General features: G+C 45.9%; 4 protein-coding genes across 4 annotated transcripts; 2 read left to right on the top strand and 2 right to left on the bottom strand.

The window, feature by feature from the left end:
- Window positions 1-4,861: 4,861 nt before the first annotated feature.
- Window positions 4,862-6,593, bottom strand: LOC100018877 (histone H2B type 2-E). Its single transcript, XM_007483340.3, has one exon. The coding sequence runs from the start codon at window positions 6,377-6,379 to the stop codon at window positions 5,999-6,001; it is 381 nt and encodes a 126-aa protein (XP_007483402.1). The 5' UTR covers window positions 6,380-6,593; the 3' UTR covers window positions 4,862-5,998.
- A 124-nt stretch (window positions 6,594-6,717) lies between these two features.
- On the top strand, window positions 6,718-7,211 carry LOC100018942 (histone H2A type 1-F-like). The gene has a single exon (XM_001367699.4). The coding sequence runs from the start codon at window positions 6,718-6,720 to the stop codon at window positions 7,108-7,110; it is 393 nt and encodes a 130-aa protein (XP_001367736.3). The 3' UTR covers window positions 7,111-7,211.
- A 1,937-nt stretch (window positions 7,212-9,148) lies between these two features.
- On the top strand, window positions 9,149-15,750 carry LOC100018908 (uncharacterized). The gene is made up of 2 exons (XM_056817793.1): window positions 9,149-9,588; window positions 15,344-15,750. The coding sequence occupies exons 1-2, from the start codon at window positions 9,260-9,262 to the stop codon at window positions 15,678-15,680; spliced, it is 666 nt and encodes a 221-aa protein (XP_056673771.1). The 5' UTR covers window positions 9,149-9,259; the 3' UTR covers window positions 15,681-15,750.
- On the bottom strand, window positions 10,185-11,080 carry LOC100018839 (histone H1.4-like). Its single transcript, XM_001367574.4, has one exon. The coding sequence runs from the start codon at window positions 10,974-10,976 to the stop codon at window positions 10,320-10,322; it is 657 nt and encodes a 218-aa protein (XP_001367611.1). The 5' UTR covers window positions 10,977-11,080; the 3' UTR covers window positions 10,185-10,319.
- Window positions 15,751-20,575: the final 4,825 nt, after the last annotated feature.

The raw sequence follows: 20,575 nt of genomic DNA, 5'->3' as shown, positions 1-20,575 counted from the left end.
TACCTCTTAGGACTGAGGTCTAGACTTTATTGGCTTGAGGCCCTTCATTCGTATTCCTTTCTTACTTTCCCTCTTTTTCTATTGATTAATCAGTGTATTATAAATTAAATTTCTCTATAAAACCCATTTGGCTTGGGCATATTTATAAATTGGGAATATATTCCCTGGCGACCATCTTATATTTATATAAAACTAAGACACAGTAGAAAACATATTTCAGCGGTCATAATTGTTATATATTTCCCTTGCTCCCAAACATTTTAATTATCACAGTTTATGGCTCCCACTCTCTTATCTACAACTATTTAATGCTCAAAACTATTTTAAATCTAACACTTGGCTTACATAATCTGGTCCCCTTTTCTGCCTTTCATAGTGTGGTACCTTTCTGTAGTCCTGGCTATTGACTGGGTAAATACATCATTGCTTAGATCATTTTGATTGGGCCCTAATTCAAGGACCTGTTATAGATTTATTTTTCTTTTACTTAGAATTTTTACACATGAGACTTTGATAGTCTATATTTTCATCCAGTATTTTCTTTTTTATTTGGATTTTTCTGATGTCTTTTTATTTTCTCTTGCCAATTGATTCATATACCTCATACCTCAGCCATGCATCCCTAAGTGATCCTGTGTTTTTTCAATCACCCTCTTAATGGTGGTGGGGGGGGGGATGTAAAAAATATCATTATTTAAATTGCAAAGTTTAAAATTCCTTTTAAGAAGAATTTTAGGTAAAGAAAGATGTTACCTCTCTGAATCCCGAAACTGAACTGTTGGAGAAGACACCATGAAGATGCCTCCAGACCACAAGCTACACAAAAATGAACTTTGGGTGTAGTTGATTGAACATTTATTTGTATGTAGACTCTCATGCCAAAGGGGACTGCCCCCTAACTGGCTTTTTATCAATGCAATTATTGTGTTTTTTTTCTCATATCCTCAAATTATAGTAATCTTTAAAATTGATTATGTTTTTATGATCCTTTGGGGAAGTCCTTCTTCCCAAGAGGATCAAATGGGGGGGGGGGGACACGTAAAAATAGACTCGAATCCAGGACTTCAATCCCCAGAAATCCTTGCTCCACTTCCCCAGAATGCCCTCTAATCTCACTGAATTCTCACCTGGGCTGAGAGTGAGATGGGGTATTTAAACCTGGTTGTGAATAGGCTCGGGCCTCTTTTTACTTCCTCTTCAGAGCACATGCGGCTCTCCACCTAGCAGTCAAGATGTGAGTGGTTGTTTCTAGGCCTCTCTCTGGCCTAGACACATGCTTTTCTTACTTGTATATTCTTAGGTTCTCAATCTTAAATAAACCTCTAAAAAATAATACTCCTTGCAGAGAGAAACTAATTTCTACCTGCCTCAGTTCCCCCCAAAATTTTCACCACAACAAGGCCATCTCCTCAGATAATTAAATCTTGAGTTTGATACAGACCTTCAAAATCTTATTAAACTGAGTAGGGTGGAAAATTCAGAGTTTCCAAGACCTGATTCTATTATTCCAAGTATCTCTATTGTTACTGATCAGGAAATAGCTAAATCACATCTTCTAAAGAATGGTCGGCTTAGGGTGGAATAGTTTTGAAATTCACTAAATAGACATATACATATTCAACATTGTGAATTTTAAAAGTCTCCATCTTGGTATAGCACCCAAAAATTGTGCACACCCATACTACACGGGCATGTGCTAGTCAATGACAAATCAGAAATAACTAACTGCCCACCTGGGCTGTCCTAAGCCAAGCTAGAGCCAACCATTGGCACTTGTGAGACACAGGAAGTGAGGTAGGGAACAGCCTCTGAAATTCGCTCACTTCCTGTGGAGAGAGCGAGATGAGAGTTTTGTTTTGTGTTAGAAGCTTGGACAGGGGGGATGCCTGCAAACAGCTTTCCTTCAGATCGGTCACGTGAGTTAAGGACTGATTCTTTCCACTTTGGCCCTTTGAGCCTAAAACTCCCTCTGCCTTGGTCAGAGGTTGAGTAGCCCCTTTCCCTTTTCTCCTCTCTCCTCTCCCTCTCCTTTCCCTACTCCCATTGTGATTAAACCTCCATAAACTCCATTCTGACTTGAGTGTTTCATTTTAGGAATTTCATAAGTAAATTCCTTGGTGGCCATTGTTCAATATTACAACAATCTTAAAAAGGTGAAATTGTCACCACTACAACATTTCTATCAATAACACTCTTGGCTTATTAGCAATTGAATCTCTAAGTCCAAGGTTATATACATTTTTACCAGTTTGTCTGCATAATTTCAAATTGCTTTTTAGAATAGTTGTACTAATTCACAGCTTCAACAGCAATGCATTTGAGTGCTAAAATCCTCACCAACCTCTTACAATGATGATTTTCATCTCCTGTCACTTTTGGTAAATTGCTATATACAAGAAAACTGAAGTAGATAGAATACTGGGCCTGAAGTCAAGATCTAATTTCAAATCCTGGCTGAAACACTAGCTATATGATCCTGGGCAAATCACAAACCTTTGCTTGCCTCATTTTCCCTACTTGTAAAATGGAGATAATAATAGCACCTACACCCAAGTTTTTGTGAGGATCAAATGAGATAATATTTGTGAAATGCTTAGCATATAGCAGGCACTTAAAGATGCTTGTTTCCTTACTTCTAGTTATCATGTCTCTTATAACTATTAATTGAGAGTTATCTTTCATATGATAATTTATGGTTTATATATCTTCTTTTAAAAATTATCATTTCATATCTATTCACTTATGTCTGGTCATGCCCAACTCTATTACCTACTTTGGGTGGTTTTCTTGGTAAATATGTGGTTTGTTATTTCCTTCTCTTGTACATTTTACATATGAAGAAACCGAGACCAACAGGTTTAAATGACTTGTTTAAGGTCACAGAGCAAATAAGTGTCTGAGGCCAGATTTGAATTCAGGAAGATGATTCTTCCTTATTGTAAGCCTGCCACTCTGTCTACCTCACCCACGTAGATTATCTATTGACAAATTAAATTTTTAAAATATATTTATATCAATATTCCCCTAATTGAAAAATCTGCTACAGTTAAAAAGAGCATGTTTCTTTTCTAAATTTGATTTATCTTATTTGTTCAAAAATTTCCAATTTTATTTAATAAAAAAATAGCTATTTTATTTCTTATAACCTTCCCTTGGACAAGAAATCTTTTTATCAGTGATATTTGCAAGGAAACTAGTTTCCTTCTCCTTTATGGACATTTTTTATCTAGGTTGCATATCCATTTGGTGTAAAGTGTTGGTCTAATCACACTTTTATTTCAAGCTGAAATAGTTTTCAAAGTTTGCCTAATATTTTCTAAATATTTAGGTCCATCCAGTACTGTTGTTTAGGTTTTTATTTCCTTCTGGTTTATGTATAATCAGCAATGGACTATCTAGGTCACATATATCATGTATAGATAGATATTTTAGTTACCCTTGTCAAATATATAGTTCCATATTACTTTCTGGAAGAGTTAGGAAAATTGAAAATTCAGCCAACAGTGTTTTAAGGTGCATATCATTTCTTATCTACTCGATTGGTGACTATTTTAATCTTTTGGGATTATGGGAGATGCTAAAGAAAAGGGCCATCTGCTCTTCTATTGTTGCACAGCCATTTTTTTTTCAGTTGTATCTGACTGAAAACCCATTTGGGGTTTTCTTGGCAAAGACATAGAAATAGTTTGCCATTTCTTTCTCCAATTCATTTTACAGATGAGAAAACGGAGGCAAACGGGGTTAAGTGACTTGCCTAGGGTCACATGGTTAGAAAGCACGAGATTACATTTGAACTCAGGTCCTCTTGACTTCAGCCTGACACTATCCATGGCCTGCCGCACTGCCCCTGACTTCTTTCTTGCCCATTGTTAAATGTTTCAGTGTGAGTATTCACACCTTGGAAATCCCCAAAGGCTATAAATAATAGGTTGATTGCATTGTTGGATACAAAGCCAATGCAGCTAAACTTAGAAGGAAAGCAGGAAATTGGGGGATGGGAAGATGAGATTTTTTTAGTTTAGATTTCTTTAATAATGGCCTTATTTTTCAAATATGTAGGGAAATGAGCCAAGTTTATAAAAACTATAATCATTCCCAAATTAATTAATGGTCAAAGAAACAGGATGTTTTCAGAAGAACTCAAGACTATGAAAAACATATGAAAAAAATACTCTAAGTTACTATTAATAACAACATTAAAATTAAAGCAACTGAAGTAACTCACACCTAATCTCTATCATATCAGCTAACAAGACAGAAAAAGAAAATGACAAATGCTAGAAAGGAAGTAAAGACACTATTAGGGCAACTAGGTGGCAGAGTGGAGAGAGCAGAGTTTCTGCTCTCTGCAAGACTTATTTTTCCTAAATTCAAACCTGACCTCAGACACCTACCAGCTGTGCGACCCTGGAGAAGTCAATTAACCCTGTTAATCTCAATTTCCTCATTCCCAAAATGAGCTGATGAAGGAAATGGCAAACCACTCTAATATCTTTGCCAAGAAAACCCCAAATAAGGTCAGGAAAAGTCAGACACACCTGAATCCACCCCAAAACCACAATGTAATTTTGGTGGAGTGGTGAACAGGTCCAAACATTCCAGAAAACAATGTGGAACTATGCCCAAAGAGCACTAGATATACACACACACAACTATGCATATTCTTTGATCCAGCAATGCTAGGTTCTGAATCTTAAAGAAATCTAAGAAAAAGGAAAGAGACTTATATAAACAAAAACATTCATAATAACTATTTTTAGGGTAGCAAAGAATTGGAAGTTGAGGGGAGAACAATTAATTGGGGAATTCTAAACAGACTTTCAGAATAGGAACTGATGAACTCTGAGCACACATTGAAGAATGCTTTTTATACTTTTATTTTTCATTCTTTTCTCCAACAAGGAAAATATAGACATATATTTTCCATAAAATCCTATTTGTAACTGATATCACATTTTTGCCTTTTCCGTAGTTGAGTAGTTGAATACGTGCACACCTCCACCAAAATTTGTTACATTAGGTAGGAAATGGAGAAAGGGAGAAAATTTGAAACCCAAAATGTAAAACGACAGATGCCAATTATAGGAAAAAATTTGTTTCATTGATGATCCAGTTTTAACAAAAGTAAGTCTGCGGGAGGAGGGGAGGCTCAGGAAATAGAGGCAGGTTGATGTGATTAGGTCGTGATTAGGAGCCTACTAAATCTTATTAAGTCAAATTAAGAAGGCATTGGGGGAATCCTTATCTAGGGCACCTTCACGAGGGGTGTCGGGCCCCGTATGAAAACCCAACCCAGAAACAAGAAAGGGCCATTGCAGATACTGTTAACGACTGAGCCGGCAGATAAACTTCAAAGTTATTCTCTCACGGATGTGTTTTTCAGGGGAAATAGGTCAAAAGCCATTGGGGTTCGCTCCTGGACCCTCTTTCCCTCCCCTTGGAGATGGAAGAAAGCAAGGGAGAGTATGTCCACGACGCGGGGTGGATGTGCCTGGCGCCCAGGCTGGGCAGCCACAGGAGCACGCGTTCGAAAGGTGCCACGTCTGGCTACCTGTCGGACTGGCTGATTAGGGCCTCAGAGCTGCCCGGACTCTGTACCAAGGAGAGGAATGAATGATTCTGTTGTGGGGTTGCAACTGTGGGGCACAGGCTCCCGGAACTCGACTGTGTGTTCAGAAAAGCGGGGTCGGGGGAGGGGGGGTTCTCTTTAGGGTGTAAAGCCCTCCCTCCGTCCGGTTTGAGATCGCTTCAGCTAAGAGACAAGAAAGCTAAGCAGGTCCTGGGACGCTTCAGGACGACCCGCAGCCCGCAAGCCCTTCCCCTTTTCTCCCGCCCGGGCGCGAGTTGAGAGACAAGAGGCGCCCCGGGGCAGCAGCCCCAAAGAAAGCAAGTCAACTTGCGGCGTCAGCTCTTTCTCAGTGAGAGAAGTGGGTGGCTCTGAAAAGAGCCGTTGTGTGTTGGGGGACATCGAGATGTCCCGGGACTCCACGTCTCCAAGTTACTTGGAGCTGGTGTACTTGGTGACGGCCTTGGTGCCCTCCGACACGGCGTGCTTGGCCAGCTCCCCGGGGAGCAGCAGGCGCACGGCCGTCTGGATCTCCCTGGAAGTGATGGTGGAGCGCTTGTTGTAGTGCGCCAGACGGGAAGCCTCGCCGGCGATGCGCTCGAAGATGTCGTTGACGAAGGAGTTCATGATGCCCATGGCCTTGGACGAGATGCCCGTGTCCGGGTGGACCTGCTTCAGCACCTTGTACACGTAGATGGAGTAGCTCTCCTTGCGGCTGCGCTTGCGCTTCTTGCCGTCCTTCTTCTGGGCCTTCGTAACGGCTTTCTTGGAGCCCTTCTTCGGAGCCGGAGCCGACTTGGCAGGTTCGGGCATGATGGTAGACGCTCAAGTTTGCAAGAGAAGCAAGAGCAGGAGAGAAGAGTGGAGCAGACAGCGAGCAGGAGAAGCTATTTGTAGGACTCCTATTCAAATGAGGAATGACCGACTCCCCTGGCTGAGTGGACAGGACCAGGTAAGTCCGCCCCCTGTGGGTGGGGCGTATGTAAATGAGGATTTCCAAATCTGCTTCGCAATTGGCTGGCGTCGGCAACCAATCGGAGAGCGCTGTTTGGCCTCCTGTCTCACAGGATAATAGGTGGCTCTTCTGCCCCAGAAACTCAGTTCCTTTCTCGCCGGTCTTGAGAAAGTTGCTTCTTCTCGAATCTCTCATCATGTCTGGCCGTGGAAAGCAGGGAGGCAAAGCCCGGGCTAAGGCCAAGTCCCGTTCTTCTCGTGCTGGCCTGCAGTTTCCAGTGGGCCGAGTGCACCGCCTGCTCCGCAAGGGCAACTACTCGGAGCGCGTGGGCGCCGGTGCGCCAGTTTACCTGGCTGCTGTCCTGGAGTACCTGACCGCTGAGATCCTGGAGCTGGCGGGCAACGCAGCCCGCGACAACAAGAAGACCCGCATCATCCCTCGCCATCTGCAGCTGGCCATCCGCAACGACGAGGAGCTCAACAAGCTGTTGGGCAAGGTGACCATTGCTCAGGGCGGCGTCCTGCCCAACATCCAGGCCGTGCTGCTGCCCAAGAAGACGGAGAGTCACCACAAGCCTAAGGGCAAGTAAGCCCGGTGGCACTGCTGACGGACCCAGTCCAGTCTTCTGCAGGCGACCGGCTTGTCCACCACGCAGAAACCAAAAAGGCTCTTTTCAGAGCCACCCACACTTTCGAGCAAAAGAGTTGGTAGCATGCATGCCGTTCAGGGGTTCTGCTGCGGGAAATTGGGGCTGGTTTCTGATGCCATGTTGTTGACCTTTGGGCACAAGATTCTCCCTAATTCCAACATTGTCTTTTAAGTCCTTTGTTGTGCTTTGAAGGGAAAAAAAAAAAAGCCGGAATCATTCAAAGCGGAGGCCTCCTGCCGTGCAGATCTCACCTAACCTCAGGCAGGAATTGGCAGGAGCTTAGTCGGGAAAGGGGTGCTCAAACAAGTCCTAAAAGAATATGGTGTTTTCTGGCAGGTATACACAGCCACGCCAATCCAAAGGCCTTTGGCCTCCTCGATGCTTGCCTGTGAGTTCTCTTTCCTGTCGGGCTGACCCCTCCTGCTACCTTATCTGCTTTCAGACATCTAAAGTGTCTCCAAAGGCTGGTCCTGGGTCCTCGCCCCCTACACTAGGCTACACTCGATCTGCCTCAACCTGGGAACTCCCAAATCTACAGCCCAGGCTTTATGAACTCCCCTGGACTTCTTAAGCTAAAAGCCGTTCACCAAACACCACGTTCCTACTTTGTTTTTTAGCACTCTCCAAATAAATTTCCTTCCTTGGCTCCCGTTCCCACTCCAGGAGACCCCTCTGCCTTGCCCGGGTCCGCCTCTCCCAACCACCCCTAGTCCAAGCAGTCTGGCCAGATTTCCTCGATCTGCTTTTGGTTGTCCCGCTGATGTCCTCTCCCGTGTATCCTCGAAGCCGAGGAACAGTCCATTAGGGCCCCCTACCGCCAAACTTTCAACGGTTTCGCTTCATCCTATCCCTGGCTTTTGGCCTCCACGCAGGTCGTTCCGTGAAATCTATCTTCGTTTTAAGGTGCTTCTGTGGAGGCAGACAGGATTCTCTAGCTATTAGAGCTCCGTGTGCATTTGTGCTAACTGTATCCCCTGGGTTCCTGGGTTCCTCTCCTCCCCGACCACCGGACTCGGTATTAGCCTACACTGCAGGAAACGCTTCTCGGGGTGGAAAGTGAGGGGAAGGTCTGTCCCATGTACATTCGGTTGACCCGAAAAAAGTAGGCGTGTTGACTTGAACTAGAGGTACCTGTCATTTTGCCGGGGTGTAGGCATAACCCAGTCCACTCGTGAAGTCAGCAGGTCCTCTGTACCGAAGCAGAAGACCTGAAGATGAGACTCCCAGAATTTAGCTAGACCTAGGTGAAAGAATCGCAGACACAGCATCAGACTCGGTGGGACCTCCTCAAAAACTTAAAGACATACGATAACCAGCACGCCAAAATGAGCCTTGGTTTTTTTTTTTTTGTTTTTTTTTGTCTGTTTGTTTGTACGTGAAGAAATGAAACTGGGCATGGGATGAGAGGTGACAGAGGTAGGACAGGGTGGTGGTTTCCGAAGAGAGGTAGAGATCCCGAAAGGGGTGACGGAAAACTGGGTTTCTAGGAAAAGCCCTGAAGTTGAAAGCACTCTCTCAAGCCTTGTAGGCCATAGGAACAAGTTCCGCAGAGGTGGCGGGAATAGTCGATAGGATCTTCTGAGAAAGGAGAGCCCGCCAGTCGAACCGAAAAGAAAACGGAGGCAAATGAAACCGACCAATCCGATCGGAGCGCGCGGTTTTTTTTTTTTTTGAAAACAAATTGAAAGGTCTTAAGAGCCCGCCAAAAAAAATCAAACCCTAAATTGTAGAAGCACAATTCATGAAAGCGTGAGAGTGTGAAGCTGTGCACAGATGCGGAGTTAGGATAGGGCTAGGGTGTGGGGAAAACATGGACGGCAGAGGAGATGAAGAAAAAGCAAGGGAAGCAAGTAGTGTGAGCCGGGTGGGGAGGCGGGGTGGAGGAAAAGCGGCCTAGTGACGTTGTCCAATGAAATCACTCGGAATTTCAAGGGCGGGAAGGGTTGACTTTCCAACCAATTCATTCGGACGCAGGGCTTTTGAACGTTCCAATCAGAACGTTCTGGTCTCTATAAATAGAGGCGGCTGGGGTGGTCGTCTTCACAGTCGCTTTGGACTTCTTGGAAAGTTCGCTTCTCCTTACGTCGCCATGGCTCGTACGAAGCAGACCGCTCGTAAATCTACTGGTGGCAAGGCACCTCGCAAGCAGCTGGCTACCAAGGCTGCCCGTAAGAGCGCGCCGGCCACCGGTGGCGTGAAGAAGCCTCACCGTTACCGCCCTGGCACGGTGGCACTGCGAGAGATCCGGCGTTACCAGAAGTCGACCGAGCTGCTGATCCGCAAACTGCCCTTCCAGCGGCTGGTCCGTGAGATCGCGCAAGACTTTAAGACAGACCTGCGCTTCCAGAGCTCGGCCGTGATGGCCCTGCAGGAGGCGAGCGAAGCCTACCTGGTTGGGCTCTTTGAGGACACCAATCTGTGTGCCATCCACGCCAAGCGCGTGACGATCATGCCCAAGGATATTCAGCTAGCTCGGCGCATCCGCGGAGAGAGGGCGTAAAGTCTTGTAACCTTAGTAAACAAAGGCTCTTTTCAGAGCCACCCACTAATTCCTTAAAAGTAGCTGTGTTTGCACGTACACTACATACTCCTAAGCAGCACAAACAACACCGTGGCGTAGCGAGTAGAAAACCGGTCACTTGCTTGGTTTTCAACTCCAGCCACTCACCAACTTGGAAAAAAAACAAACTGTCCCCGTTTCCTCTTATGCCCTCCCCCTCTTCTGGACTCGTGCAGTTCACGTGACCTCGGGGGAGGGGGGGAAGAGGGGAAGCAAGCCCAGGAGGGAGAAATCCTGAACCTGGGCCCCGCCCTCGCCTCCTTCGCTTCACTCACTTCCCCCCCCTCCTGGGGGGCTCCAGTCCCGACCGCCATATACCCCCCATAGTCGCACTTCAGCGTGGCGTGAAGTGAGTAGGTGGCAAAGTTAGGGTACGCGTCACTCGGACAACAAAATATAAACGTTGACACACGGGAGAGCTGCTGCCCCAGCGCCCCCACCCCCCACTTTAGGGACACCCACTAACTTTTTGTGAGAGCGTTTTGTGTCAGCATCTTTTTTGAGATTGTGGGGTGGCTCTGAAAAGAGCCTTTTGAGTTTTCATAGAAAAAAGACCGGATGGACTCGGGGGGGGAAGGATGCTCTCCCTTCACTTCTTGGGCGCCGCCTTCTTGGGCTTGGCCGCTTTCGGTTTTGCTGCCTTGGGCTTGGCCACCTTAGCCTTTGCGGGGCTTTTGGCCACTTTCTTGGCTTTGGCCGCCTTGGGCTTCTTCGGGCTCTTGGCTGCCTTCTTGGCTCCTACGGCGGCCGGCTTCTTCACCTTCTTGGGCGTCTTCTTGACGTTCTTCTTGCTGGCCGCCGCCCCAGACGCTTTCTTGGGCTTTTTGGCTGCGGCGCTCGGCTTCTTGGCCTTGGCCGACGTCGCCTTCTTGGCCTTGGCTTTACCCTCGGCGGCCGGAGCCTTCTTGTTGAGCTTGAACGAGCCCGACGCGCCGGTCCCCTTCGTCTGCACCAGGGTGCCCTTGTTCACCAGGCTCTTGAGCCCCAGCTTGATGCGGCTGTTGTTCTTCTCCACGTCGTAGCCGGCGGCCGCCAGCGCCTTCTTAAGGGCGGCCAGAGACACACCACTGCGCTCTTTGGAGGCCTCCACGGCCTTGGTGATCAGCTCCGAGATGGGCGGCCCGGCAGCCTTGCGCCGAGCTCCGCCGGCGCCTGCCGCCTTCTTCGTAGCCTTCTTCTTCACCGGCGTCTTCTCCGCGGGCGCTGGCGCGGGGGCAGCCGGCGGGGCTGGAGCCGTCTCGGACATCTCTTTACGCTCTCAAGGCCGCGAAAACCGCCAAAAGAGAGAAAGACAGCAGGAGGAGGAGGAGGAGGCACGAAGTAAACAAAAACACGACCGCACAACAGTCGCCACACTTGGCCCAGTCTGGCCCGGGCATATATATAGAGAAGGGAGCCGCGCTCTGATTGGTGCGCTCTGCCTGTGCAGCCCGCCTTCTCTCAGTCACCTACAGCCATTCTGCTCTCCTTCGCGGTTGTGTTTCTTGCCCCTGCAAAAACGGGGAAAATACAAAAAAAACCCGCACGCAGCCCCCCACTTTCTGCCCAGGACTCCAGGCAGAAGCCTTGGGGCTCGAGGGCCGTGCGTTTTCTCCCCGAAATTCCAAACCCGAGGTCCCCAGCCTTTCCCAATTCCCCCAAGTACCCGCAAAACTCAGGTCGGATTGTGGCAACTCCTCGTGTTTCCTTGAAATTAGAAAATTGCCGCTTTGCTCCCGGGACACTTTCCTCCTGGGAACGCTTCTGCACACCCTTGGCTTGTCGTCAGTACAAAACCGAAATCGTTTCTCGCCACATTTGCACCGAAATCTCATTTCTCCGTGAGGGAAGTAACACAGACTCTCCGGTGATCCCTGCATAGGCATCCATGGGAATGGGCCGCTGGAAGGAGGGTTACCTCTCCGGGACTCACACGTACTGCAGAAATCGAGAGGGCTTGGGGCCACGATCCTGGGCCTCTAAGGTCGAGCTCAGGCAATGCGACAGGTCAGAATGGCGAGGAAAACCCAGGATTGGGGCTGGGGGCGGGGCTCGACCCTTCATTTCACTTCTTTTCCATTCCCAAACTTTCCCCAGAGCTCAGCAAGTGCCAGATACCGTGTAGAGACAGTCACTGGGGTGGGGGGAGAGGAATACACAAGATACCGAGATTAACCTTAGAGCCTCTTGCCCTCGAGGGGTTTGCAATCTAGTGGGAAGGAGAAGCCTGGATCCCAGAGGAAGAGCAATCCAAATGGAGGGGGTTCTGGGGAGGTTAGCAGACATCCAACTGGAGTTTTGTGAAAGGAGCCTGGAAAGGGATCTCACAGCCAGATGGTTTAGGACCCTGAATATCAGGAGACTATGAAGCCTCTTGGCAAATGGAGTGGCACTGAAAGAAGGGAGGATTCTTCGGAATGATGCTCTCAATCCAAAGCAAACAACTCTTTCCTGGGAAAATTAGCCAGACCTTCCTGTGATGAGGTCTGCTTTTTAGATGGGAATAACTGGAGTCATTGAGACCCCTTAGCACATTCCTATGGCTACTCAGCTGTTGTGTTGTCCTGGCAGAGAAGGGAAAGAAGAGATGTACCTTCGCATAGGACTAGGCACCCTGACTGGATGCCCGGAGGAAGGCAGGCGGAAGAGTCAAAGGGTTGCAAGAGGAAGCTGTGCCATCACAAAATGCAACAAGCATCTCTTAAGCAACCACTACAAGGCTGTACCGGCTGTTCTTCAGGGAGGACTGGCACCTCAGTTGGGGGTGCCCTTGTTAGGGCTGCTCAGGGGCCTTTAGGGTCTTTTGCCACAGCTCTTCTTACTTGCCTGTACAAACAGGTGTAGCATGTGCAGTGGCTACACTCAGACAAAACTGTCTCAGCTGACTCAAGGAACCAGGCTGAGGGCCTTGAAACCTTGAGGGGTAAGTTACAAAGAGGGTTCCCCCAAGCCTGTGGGGACATCCCCGGGCAGGAAGGGCAGATGAGAGCAATTTGTTCCAATGGCCGGAAAGGCTTCAGAAGCAAGAATTGTGGGGTGCTTATAGTTAGCTCAGACTAGAAGGATGCCTGCTGGGTTGTCCACTCTAGCCCAGACCATCATCAGTCATCCTGACTTTTGTCTTGCCACTGGACTTGGGTGACTCTCAAAGGCAGAGTGAGGCTGATGGATTTGTGCAACTCTGCCTCACTTAAACCCAATTCATGCACAAGTCAATCACCCATGATGCCATTGGTCCATTTTGAGAAAGAGGGACCACCAAATATCCCCTCTTTCCCCCCCCCCCTCCAACCCCCCACCAGGCCCAGTGCTAGGATGCTGCGACACAATATATGAACGAGTGTGGGACCAATCAGGATTCTTTTAAAGATTTCTCTGAAGAAACTGGCACTTCAAGCATCTTTGAAAAGAAAAGTGTTTTGCTTGAAAATGTTGTCAATCTCTCTCTGTTCCTACATCCAGAGCAGATTAACACGAGTTCTCCCATCCTGCCTTTGTCTCCCCTCTGTACTTTTCACCCTTAACCCAGCTTCCAGCTTGAAGTCATCTGGTCCAGGCAACCTCTTCATGTCACAGAGATGGAAAAAATTACCTTTCCAGGTTCCCAGAGGCGGATCTATTGAATGGATTGCAACACTGTCCCCTTTTTCCATGTCAGGAAACAGACAGGCAAGTGATTTTCCCAGCATATATAAGAAAGGATAGAAACAAACACATATTAGGCAACTACTACGTGCCACGCACTGCATATTGTTTCATTCAATCCTTGTAAAAACCTGCTACACTTGAGGAAACTGGGGCAGACAGATGTCAAGTGACTGGCCCCAGATCACAACACCTGGTAAACCTGTGAAGCTGCGGTTTGAACTTAGATCTTGACTCTATGCCTAGAACTCTATCGATCAACCTACATATGTCAACCTTTTCACTTTCTCCTAGCGATAGCTTCTCCCTCCATAAAGTTCAGAATTGCTTTCCGGAGAGGTGGGTGTTGAGTACTTCAGGACAGTGAGCCCTCCCCTCAGAACCTCCATTAGAGGGCACTCCTGTCCAGACAGCTCTTCATTTGCTCCCTGGCTGCACACTTGTGAACTTACTTCTCTGTGCTTCCTGGAGCTGGGGACCCCCTTCATTCACCCCTCATCACCCAAGGGCCCCCACCCAGACCAGGTTTCACCTCCTTGTGTATTATGTTCCCTGTTAGAAAAAGAGTAAGCTCCTTGTGGGCAAGGGCTATCCTTTGTCTTTCTTTGTAACCCCGAAGCTTAGCACTATGCCTGGCTCTTAGCAGGCAGTTGATAAATGTTTACCAGCTGAGGGATGGATTGATGCCTTCACTTGACCTGTGAAATATGAAGAAGAGGAATGGTTGTGGTTGTCTACTAAGTACTGGACAATTATGGTTTCCTGGAGGGTGGGCAGCCCCGTGGTACAATAGATAGGTCCTATTGTCAGGAACACCTGGGTTCAAAACCAACCTCTGACACTTACTAATTGTGTGATTCTTGCCATGTCACTTTAATCTTGTTTATCTCGCTTTCCTCATCTCTAAAAATGAGCTGAGCTGCAGAAATGACAAACCACTCCAACATCTTTCCAAAGAAAATGCCAAAGGAAGTCAAGAAGAGTCAGTCAACTGTTTAAAAATGGCTCAAAGCAATTGACTGGTTTGAGTCATTTTTAATCAGTTGCCTGACTCTTGCTGCAGTTTGTTTTAGTGGGCTGTTGGGTGAAGGGCTGTATCCTGTCTTTCATGTAGGTGTCCTTAAACTTTTCTATCACTGTTCCCTTTGGCAGTCTGAAGAAGTCTATACAGTCCTCAGAATAATGTTTTCAAGTACATAGGGTAAAATAATATTACAAAGGAAACCAACTATATGGAAATGCAGTTATCAAAAATATTGGGGTAGGGGAAGGTCAAGGACCCCACTTTGAAATGGCAAAAACCATTTGAAGACGACCTGACCTAAAAAAATCTCCCCATCCTCTCCCTAAATTCCAAAGAGCTGATTAAAACTACTTGCACTCACTGTGATATGTAACTTGAAGATGGAGCAAGATTGCCCTAATGAGGAACTGATCTGATTAAAATCAACATCGATCAACTTGTGGATTGGGTCAGAAGCAAAGTGGAGGTAGTCGGGAGAGGAAGATGGCCTTCGGACTCGGGAGGGAAGGTAAGCAAGGGAAGAAAGGACTTAGAAGTCGAGTTTATTTTATTAGTGCAAAACCCTTTCAGAGATTCACTGCCACCTTCAGTAATGACGCATAGGCAACAGAAAATTTCCAAGACATACCATCATATCACCACCACAGCGCTCCTTCCATTCGTCCCTTGGTAACATATTAGAACGAAAAATGAAGAATAAAGCTTCTTTTCGTGAAAAGAAACATCCATCCTTTCTTTCGAGTACAATAAAAATCAATTGGGAAAAGGGGCGCGTTTGTTGGGCAGGATTGTGTCTCCGCTCCGTCCTGTCCTATGAGAAGGGACCTGAGGCCCTGAGGGAGGCGGAGCCGCTGCTGTATGTCCCACCCACACCCACCCCAACCCCGTGCCTTTCGGTTCTCAAAGAGGTCCGCATTTACTCTATATAACTGTCTCACTAGCGGGAACTCGACTATTCGTGCTAGGTCGTTTTCCTTGTTCTTCTCAGTCATGTCTGGCAGAGGCAAAGGCGGGAAAGGTCTGGGCAAAGGTGGCGCCAAGCGGCATCGGAAGGTCCTTCGAGATAACATCCAGGGGATCACCAAGCCCGCCATCCGCCGTTTGGCTCGGCGCGGCGGCGTGAAGCGTATTTCAGGGCTCATCTACGAGGAGACTCGCGGAGTCCTGAAAGTGTTCCTGGAGAACGTGATCCGGGACGCCGTCACTTACACGGAGCACGCCAAGAGAAAGACCGTCACCGCCATGGACGTGGTCTACGCTCTCAAACGCCAGGGCCGCACTCTGTACGGTTTTGGCGGCTAAAACGCCTCTCTGTGGCGTGCTTTGTTCGCGCCTGCTCTCCCAAAGGCCCTTTTCAGGGCCACCCACGTTCTCACTTAAAAGAGCTGTGCTTGATTTCTCTTTAGAAAGTGGTCGGCTTACCTTACAATAGGCGAGTTTCAACCACCTGTTAACAGTCCCTGATATGCTAGTTTAAAGGGCAAATTGGGTGAAAGACCAGCCAAAAGTATTTTCAATACAAGTGCAAAGTCCAAACTGAGGACGGGTTTTCCTGTGGTTCAGTGTTCCTGTTACATGCTGAATCGATTTATCGAACACACTCAAAATCATTTCTCCTCATGCAGGCGTGGGTAAGCCTTACAAGTAAATAAACTTCGTTGTCCAGATTACATTACCAGCTCTTCAGTTCAGTTCGATTATCGGATCATAAGTAGGGCCTAATATTTTATGTACTGTATGGGTTTAGTTCTCCAGGGTCACATAGGCCACAAGTAAGTCAGAATTTAAACCCAGGTTCTCTGTGTACTTTTTCATTTATACTATGTTGCCTTTTCTGGGAACCTTAACACATGCTTAGGGAACAAGGGACTCTTTGGCCGAGGGAATCGAATACCATGCTAAGGTTATAAGAGGCCTCGCTTGACAGGACTGACGAAAAGACTACGTTGGGAGGGGAAGAATACTTGATTCTCTGGTTTATCCAGAGGACACTATATGCCATAGGAGAATTAGTTGAAGGAACTAGTTTCCAGAAGAAGAAAAAGACGAAATCGTACAAAGTTGAAATTGTTGATAATGTCTATCTTCAAATATTTTAAGGGCTGTCTGGGTGGCTCTGATTCTAGGAGTTCATGTGTGAGCCCAGGGCTCTCCAGCCTCTAAAACTGACAGCCTCAGCCACTGGCATTATCTCACTATGGTACCTGTGTCATGTGAACCTTCCAGATAGGCTACCGTAGCCCCACTTGAAGTCATCCTCTCACGTTCCCAGGAAGAAGCTCTATGGAGCCTCAGATTCCTAGTGGATGGACACTTTTCTTGCCTTGTTGTCTCAATATCCCTCTATATCTCAGATACTTCAAGTTTCATGTCTGCCTTGTAAGACTTAGGGCAGATAACATTTATCTCTGTGATATCCCTAAGATAGCTTGGCTTAGCAAAAAAAAAAATGTCACTTGTGATTTTTTTAAACTTTATTTGGATAATAAATGATATAAATAAATAAATCTAATGATCAACAGTGCTTGCAAGAAAATTGGAGAGCAGGTCTGCAACTTTTAAACTTTAGTCTTTGGAGGAAGGCAATGGCCGCCAGGATGTACTACAAATAGTTTCTATGCACATTACCCACTTGTGTCTTCTTGAGTTTCAGGAAATAAATGTATCTCCCAATATGTGGGCCTCTTTTAGCCTCACCTCTAGATGCCCCTCTCTTCAAGTGACTCTATTTCTCAATAGGGTCATTTCCTCTACAAAAGAAAAAGCACCTCTATTCTAGAGAATACAAAGGAGGAGTTTGAGGGGAAATTCACACTCTGGGACCTTGAGTTCTATCATTGAATGAAAATATCTACATATGTAGAGTTTTCAGATTTGCAAAGTGCCTTATGTCTTGGTCTTGGACAACCTTAGGGGTAGGTGTGGGGGACCAAGGGGTTAAACCCCTTCCTCTGTCCTGTCAATTCACAAAGAAGACATCACCTTGGGTATAATGACGTGAAAGCAGAGAGAAAACTCCCTCCCTGATTCCAGAGGCCAGGCTCTAATCAAAATCATTTTTGTTGACCATTTGCTTCCCTTAATGAACTACCCTGGTAGAGAGTAGACAAATATGCACATTGTTTCTGGCTGAGGGGGTGGAACAGCAGAAGTGTCTGAGGTCAGATTTGAAGCTAGGACCTCCCATCTCTAGGCCTGGCTCTCAGTCCGCTGAGCCACCCAACTGCCCCCGTGGGCCTTCATTCTCAATGACCTCTAAGTCACATCTTTCTGTGAGGAATAGAATCAGCCTTACTCAGATTCTTTCTTAAAAAATCAGGGCTTGATCTTTTCTGGAATTAATTCTCCCCACACTGGCTTTCAAAGCCTCACACCTTAAAACTTCATCCTCATCTGCAAAATGAGAGTTGGAATATATGGCCTCTAAAATCCCTGCCATCTTTACTCTCATAAATCCCTAGAATTAGTCTTTCCCCCAAATGGACAAGAATGGCCAATAATGGTGGTTCTTTCAAGAAACAGGAGATATTGACAGAGGAAGGGCAGGTTAAAGTAGCAAAAAAAAAAAAATAGTAACACGTTTAGGAAAGCTTCTGCTCCAGATGCCTAGGAGACATATTGTCCAGGGGGAGAATGTAGCCAGTCATGTGGACTAGATTTCAGAAGAGAAGTTAGATCTAGGAAACCTCAAACCTATGCAGCAGCTCCACTGCCCACTTCTAACTAATCCATCTCTCTTCCACTGCCAACAATACAGACTCTTAACATCACCTACCTTGACTATTGTTTGAGTGCCTCCAAGTACCCATTCTGTTCCTTGAGCCATCAAAACCACCAAGATCTCTAAAAGTCCATAGGAAATGGTCAGATTTTGCCTTTTAGGTTGATATTCTTGGCCTCACAGGGGAAAATATGTGCTAATCATGAAGCTTCCTAGCAAGTGATTGCTAAATCAATCAATCTGTATTTCTAGGAGATATGATTCCCCAAAACAATAAAGAGTGCCTTATTTTACTTGCTTTAATATGCTTAGAAGCCACATTGAGTTGTAAAATGAAAAGTCTATTGTTGTGAATCACCTTACTCCCTGACAATGTCCAAAATGAATGAGATATTCATATGCTTTTATATAGGAACCTATGCTAATTTTAGAGGTCTTGCCACAGGACAAATGGAAAGAGTTCCCACTTTCTTCTCACAAGCTTACAATGGAGTGTATGCAACTGAGCTTCCTGGATCCATGAAGAAACAAAGTTCCCAATTTTACCTTCTGCAACTGGGAAATAAGGATGGGGAGAATTTCAAGTCAGACAAAGCCTACCAAGAATCGTAGTGCCAAGCTACTTGAGCATGCTTCAAAGAGAAACTAATATCTAGAGCATCCCAGTTCCTATGCCATCCTTACTTGCCTATACTCTCCCCACATCCCTCCCAATTTCACTTCTCCCCAACCATTCGATCCTCACTTACCCAGACCTCAGGCCCTGGGCGAGGAAGTTGTCAGTCCTAAGGGACAAGTAAGGGTTACTGGTCAGGAAACATGTTACTGCCCAAAAGTTTTGCAGTATTTTTGGCCAAGGTGCCCTCTGAGGAGTGTGGCTTCCAAGCAAGAACAGCTTCAGCATAATTTATTTGGCTATCAGGTAAAGCTGTCATCATTCATGTTGGTTACACTCTCCAGATTCCTCTTCCCTCCCTCTTCCCTCAAGCACCTTACAATAATGCCTTCTTTTATTATACCAATCCTGTGCTACCATCAAGGGTCAACTCCAGTGCTGCCCAGTCCAAGAATCCTTTGAATTATTCCAGCCCACATTCTCCTCTCCCTTCCCTCCCTTCTCTGAACTTCTTATTACCCTTGTTGTCAATGGTATTCTACTAAGAACTTAATGTTTCTGCTCAACATGAGTTGGCCTTATCTCCCCATTTAGTTGTTGTTCTTATTGTTTAGGGTTTGAGGATGCTATAGTCCACATTTATAACATCATTCAACATATAACAACATTCTGTATTATTCTCCAGGAAGGAAAGTATAACCAGAAAAAGGGCTGGGACCCCTAAAAATTGAAATTGAGATTCTCCTTGTGCCTTCCATACACAAAAAGAAAAAAGCATGCATCACCATGGAAAGATCTTGAATGGAGGATTTATGGGAAAACAGTGACATGAATCAAAAGATGGAGAAGGAATATATGTGTATGTGTGTATGTACATTCAAGAGAGAAAGACTGAGACCTTCCTTCTTTGATGAAGAAATCACAGAAAGTGTGAGTTTTCTTTTTGGAGCAAAATTGTATATCTATCATAAGAATTATGGTAGAGACATTAATCGGTACCAAAAAGGTTTGGTGGTTACTGCTTTGTAGTATAGCAATATTTCTATCATTAATTAGTCAATTGATTTGGAATCCCCACCCTCTTCCATGTCTCATAGAATTCAGTGACTTTTCTCCCTAGCAAGGCTAACCCACTAACTGCAACCTATCTCCGCCAACAAACTGTCCACCTCTCCATCATTTCCCTCTCTGTTATCGTTCCTTTTAAGCAGTTGCTCATACCTGTTTTCAAATCAAGACTAACTGAATATTAAAGCTACTCTCATGTAATTTATTAATGTAATCAACAGTAGCAGTTAGATCCTAAATAATTATTTGCAGTGTTTCAGCCATGAGAAAGATCACAGCCAAAGGCTCCTCTAACTCTCACTACAGCTGCAGATGGTCTTTCCTTACTTCTGTAAACACAGTTCCACCATTCAGTGGAACTCAAGGTACAGGCAAAGTCCCTTAGAATTTTCTTTAGTCTGTTGGAAAGATTTAAAGGTTGACAGCTCCATCCTAAAAGAAGAAAGCTCTTTCCATCTTCTTTGTCTCTGTTGTCTACAGTTTATTTCAAACCATAACTCCTTAAACATTTTCTCTCGAGACTTGCCACTCACAGAATTAGTTTTTAACATGATCACCTTCTGTTGTCATTCCACCTCTTACTGTCTTCCAACCCTTCATCCTTACTCTGATCTCCAATTCCTAAGCCCAGCACCCCAACATCCCTAGCTATACTCTCCTCCTTTCCTTATCTTGACCCTTTGGGGAACCAGTTCAACTCCTTGTTCCTCTCTCTTTAGTCTCTTCTCCCTTATCATATCATTGATTTTGCCCTGCTAAACCTCAACCTTAGATTACTCCCATTATTCACCG

This window comes from Monodelphis domestica, chromosome 2, assembly GCF_027887165.1.
Source record: "Monodelphis domestica isolate mMonDom1 chromosome 2, mMonDom1.pri, whole genome shotgun sequence".
In the NCBI taxonomy this organism is placed as follows: Eukaryota; Metazoa; Chordata; class Mammalia; order Didelphimorphia; family Didelphidae; genus Monodelphis; species Monodelphis domestica.
The sequence above is the reverse complement of the archived record's forward strand: the minus strand, read 5'-3'. Positions and strand labels throughout refer to the sequence as shown.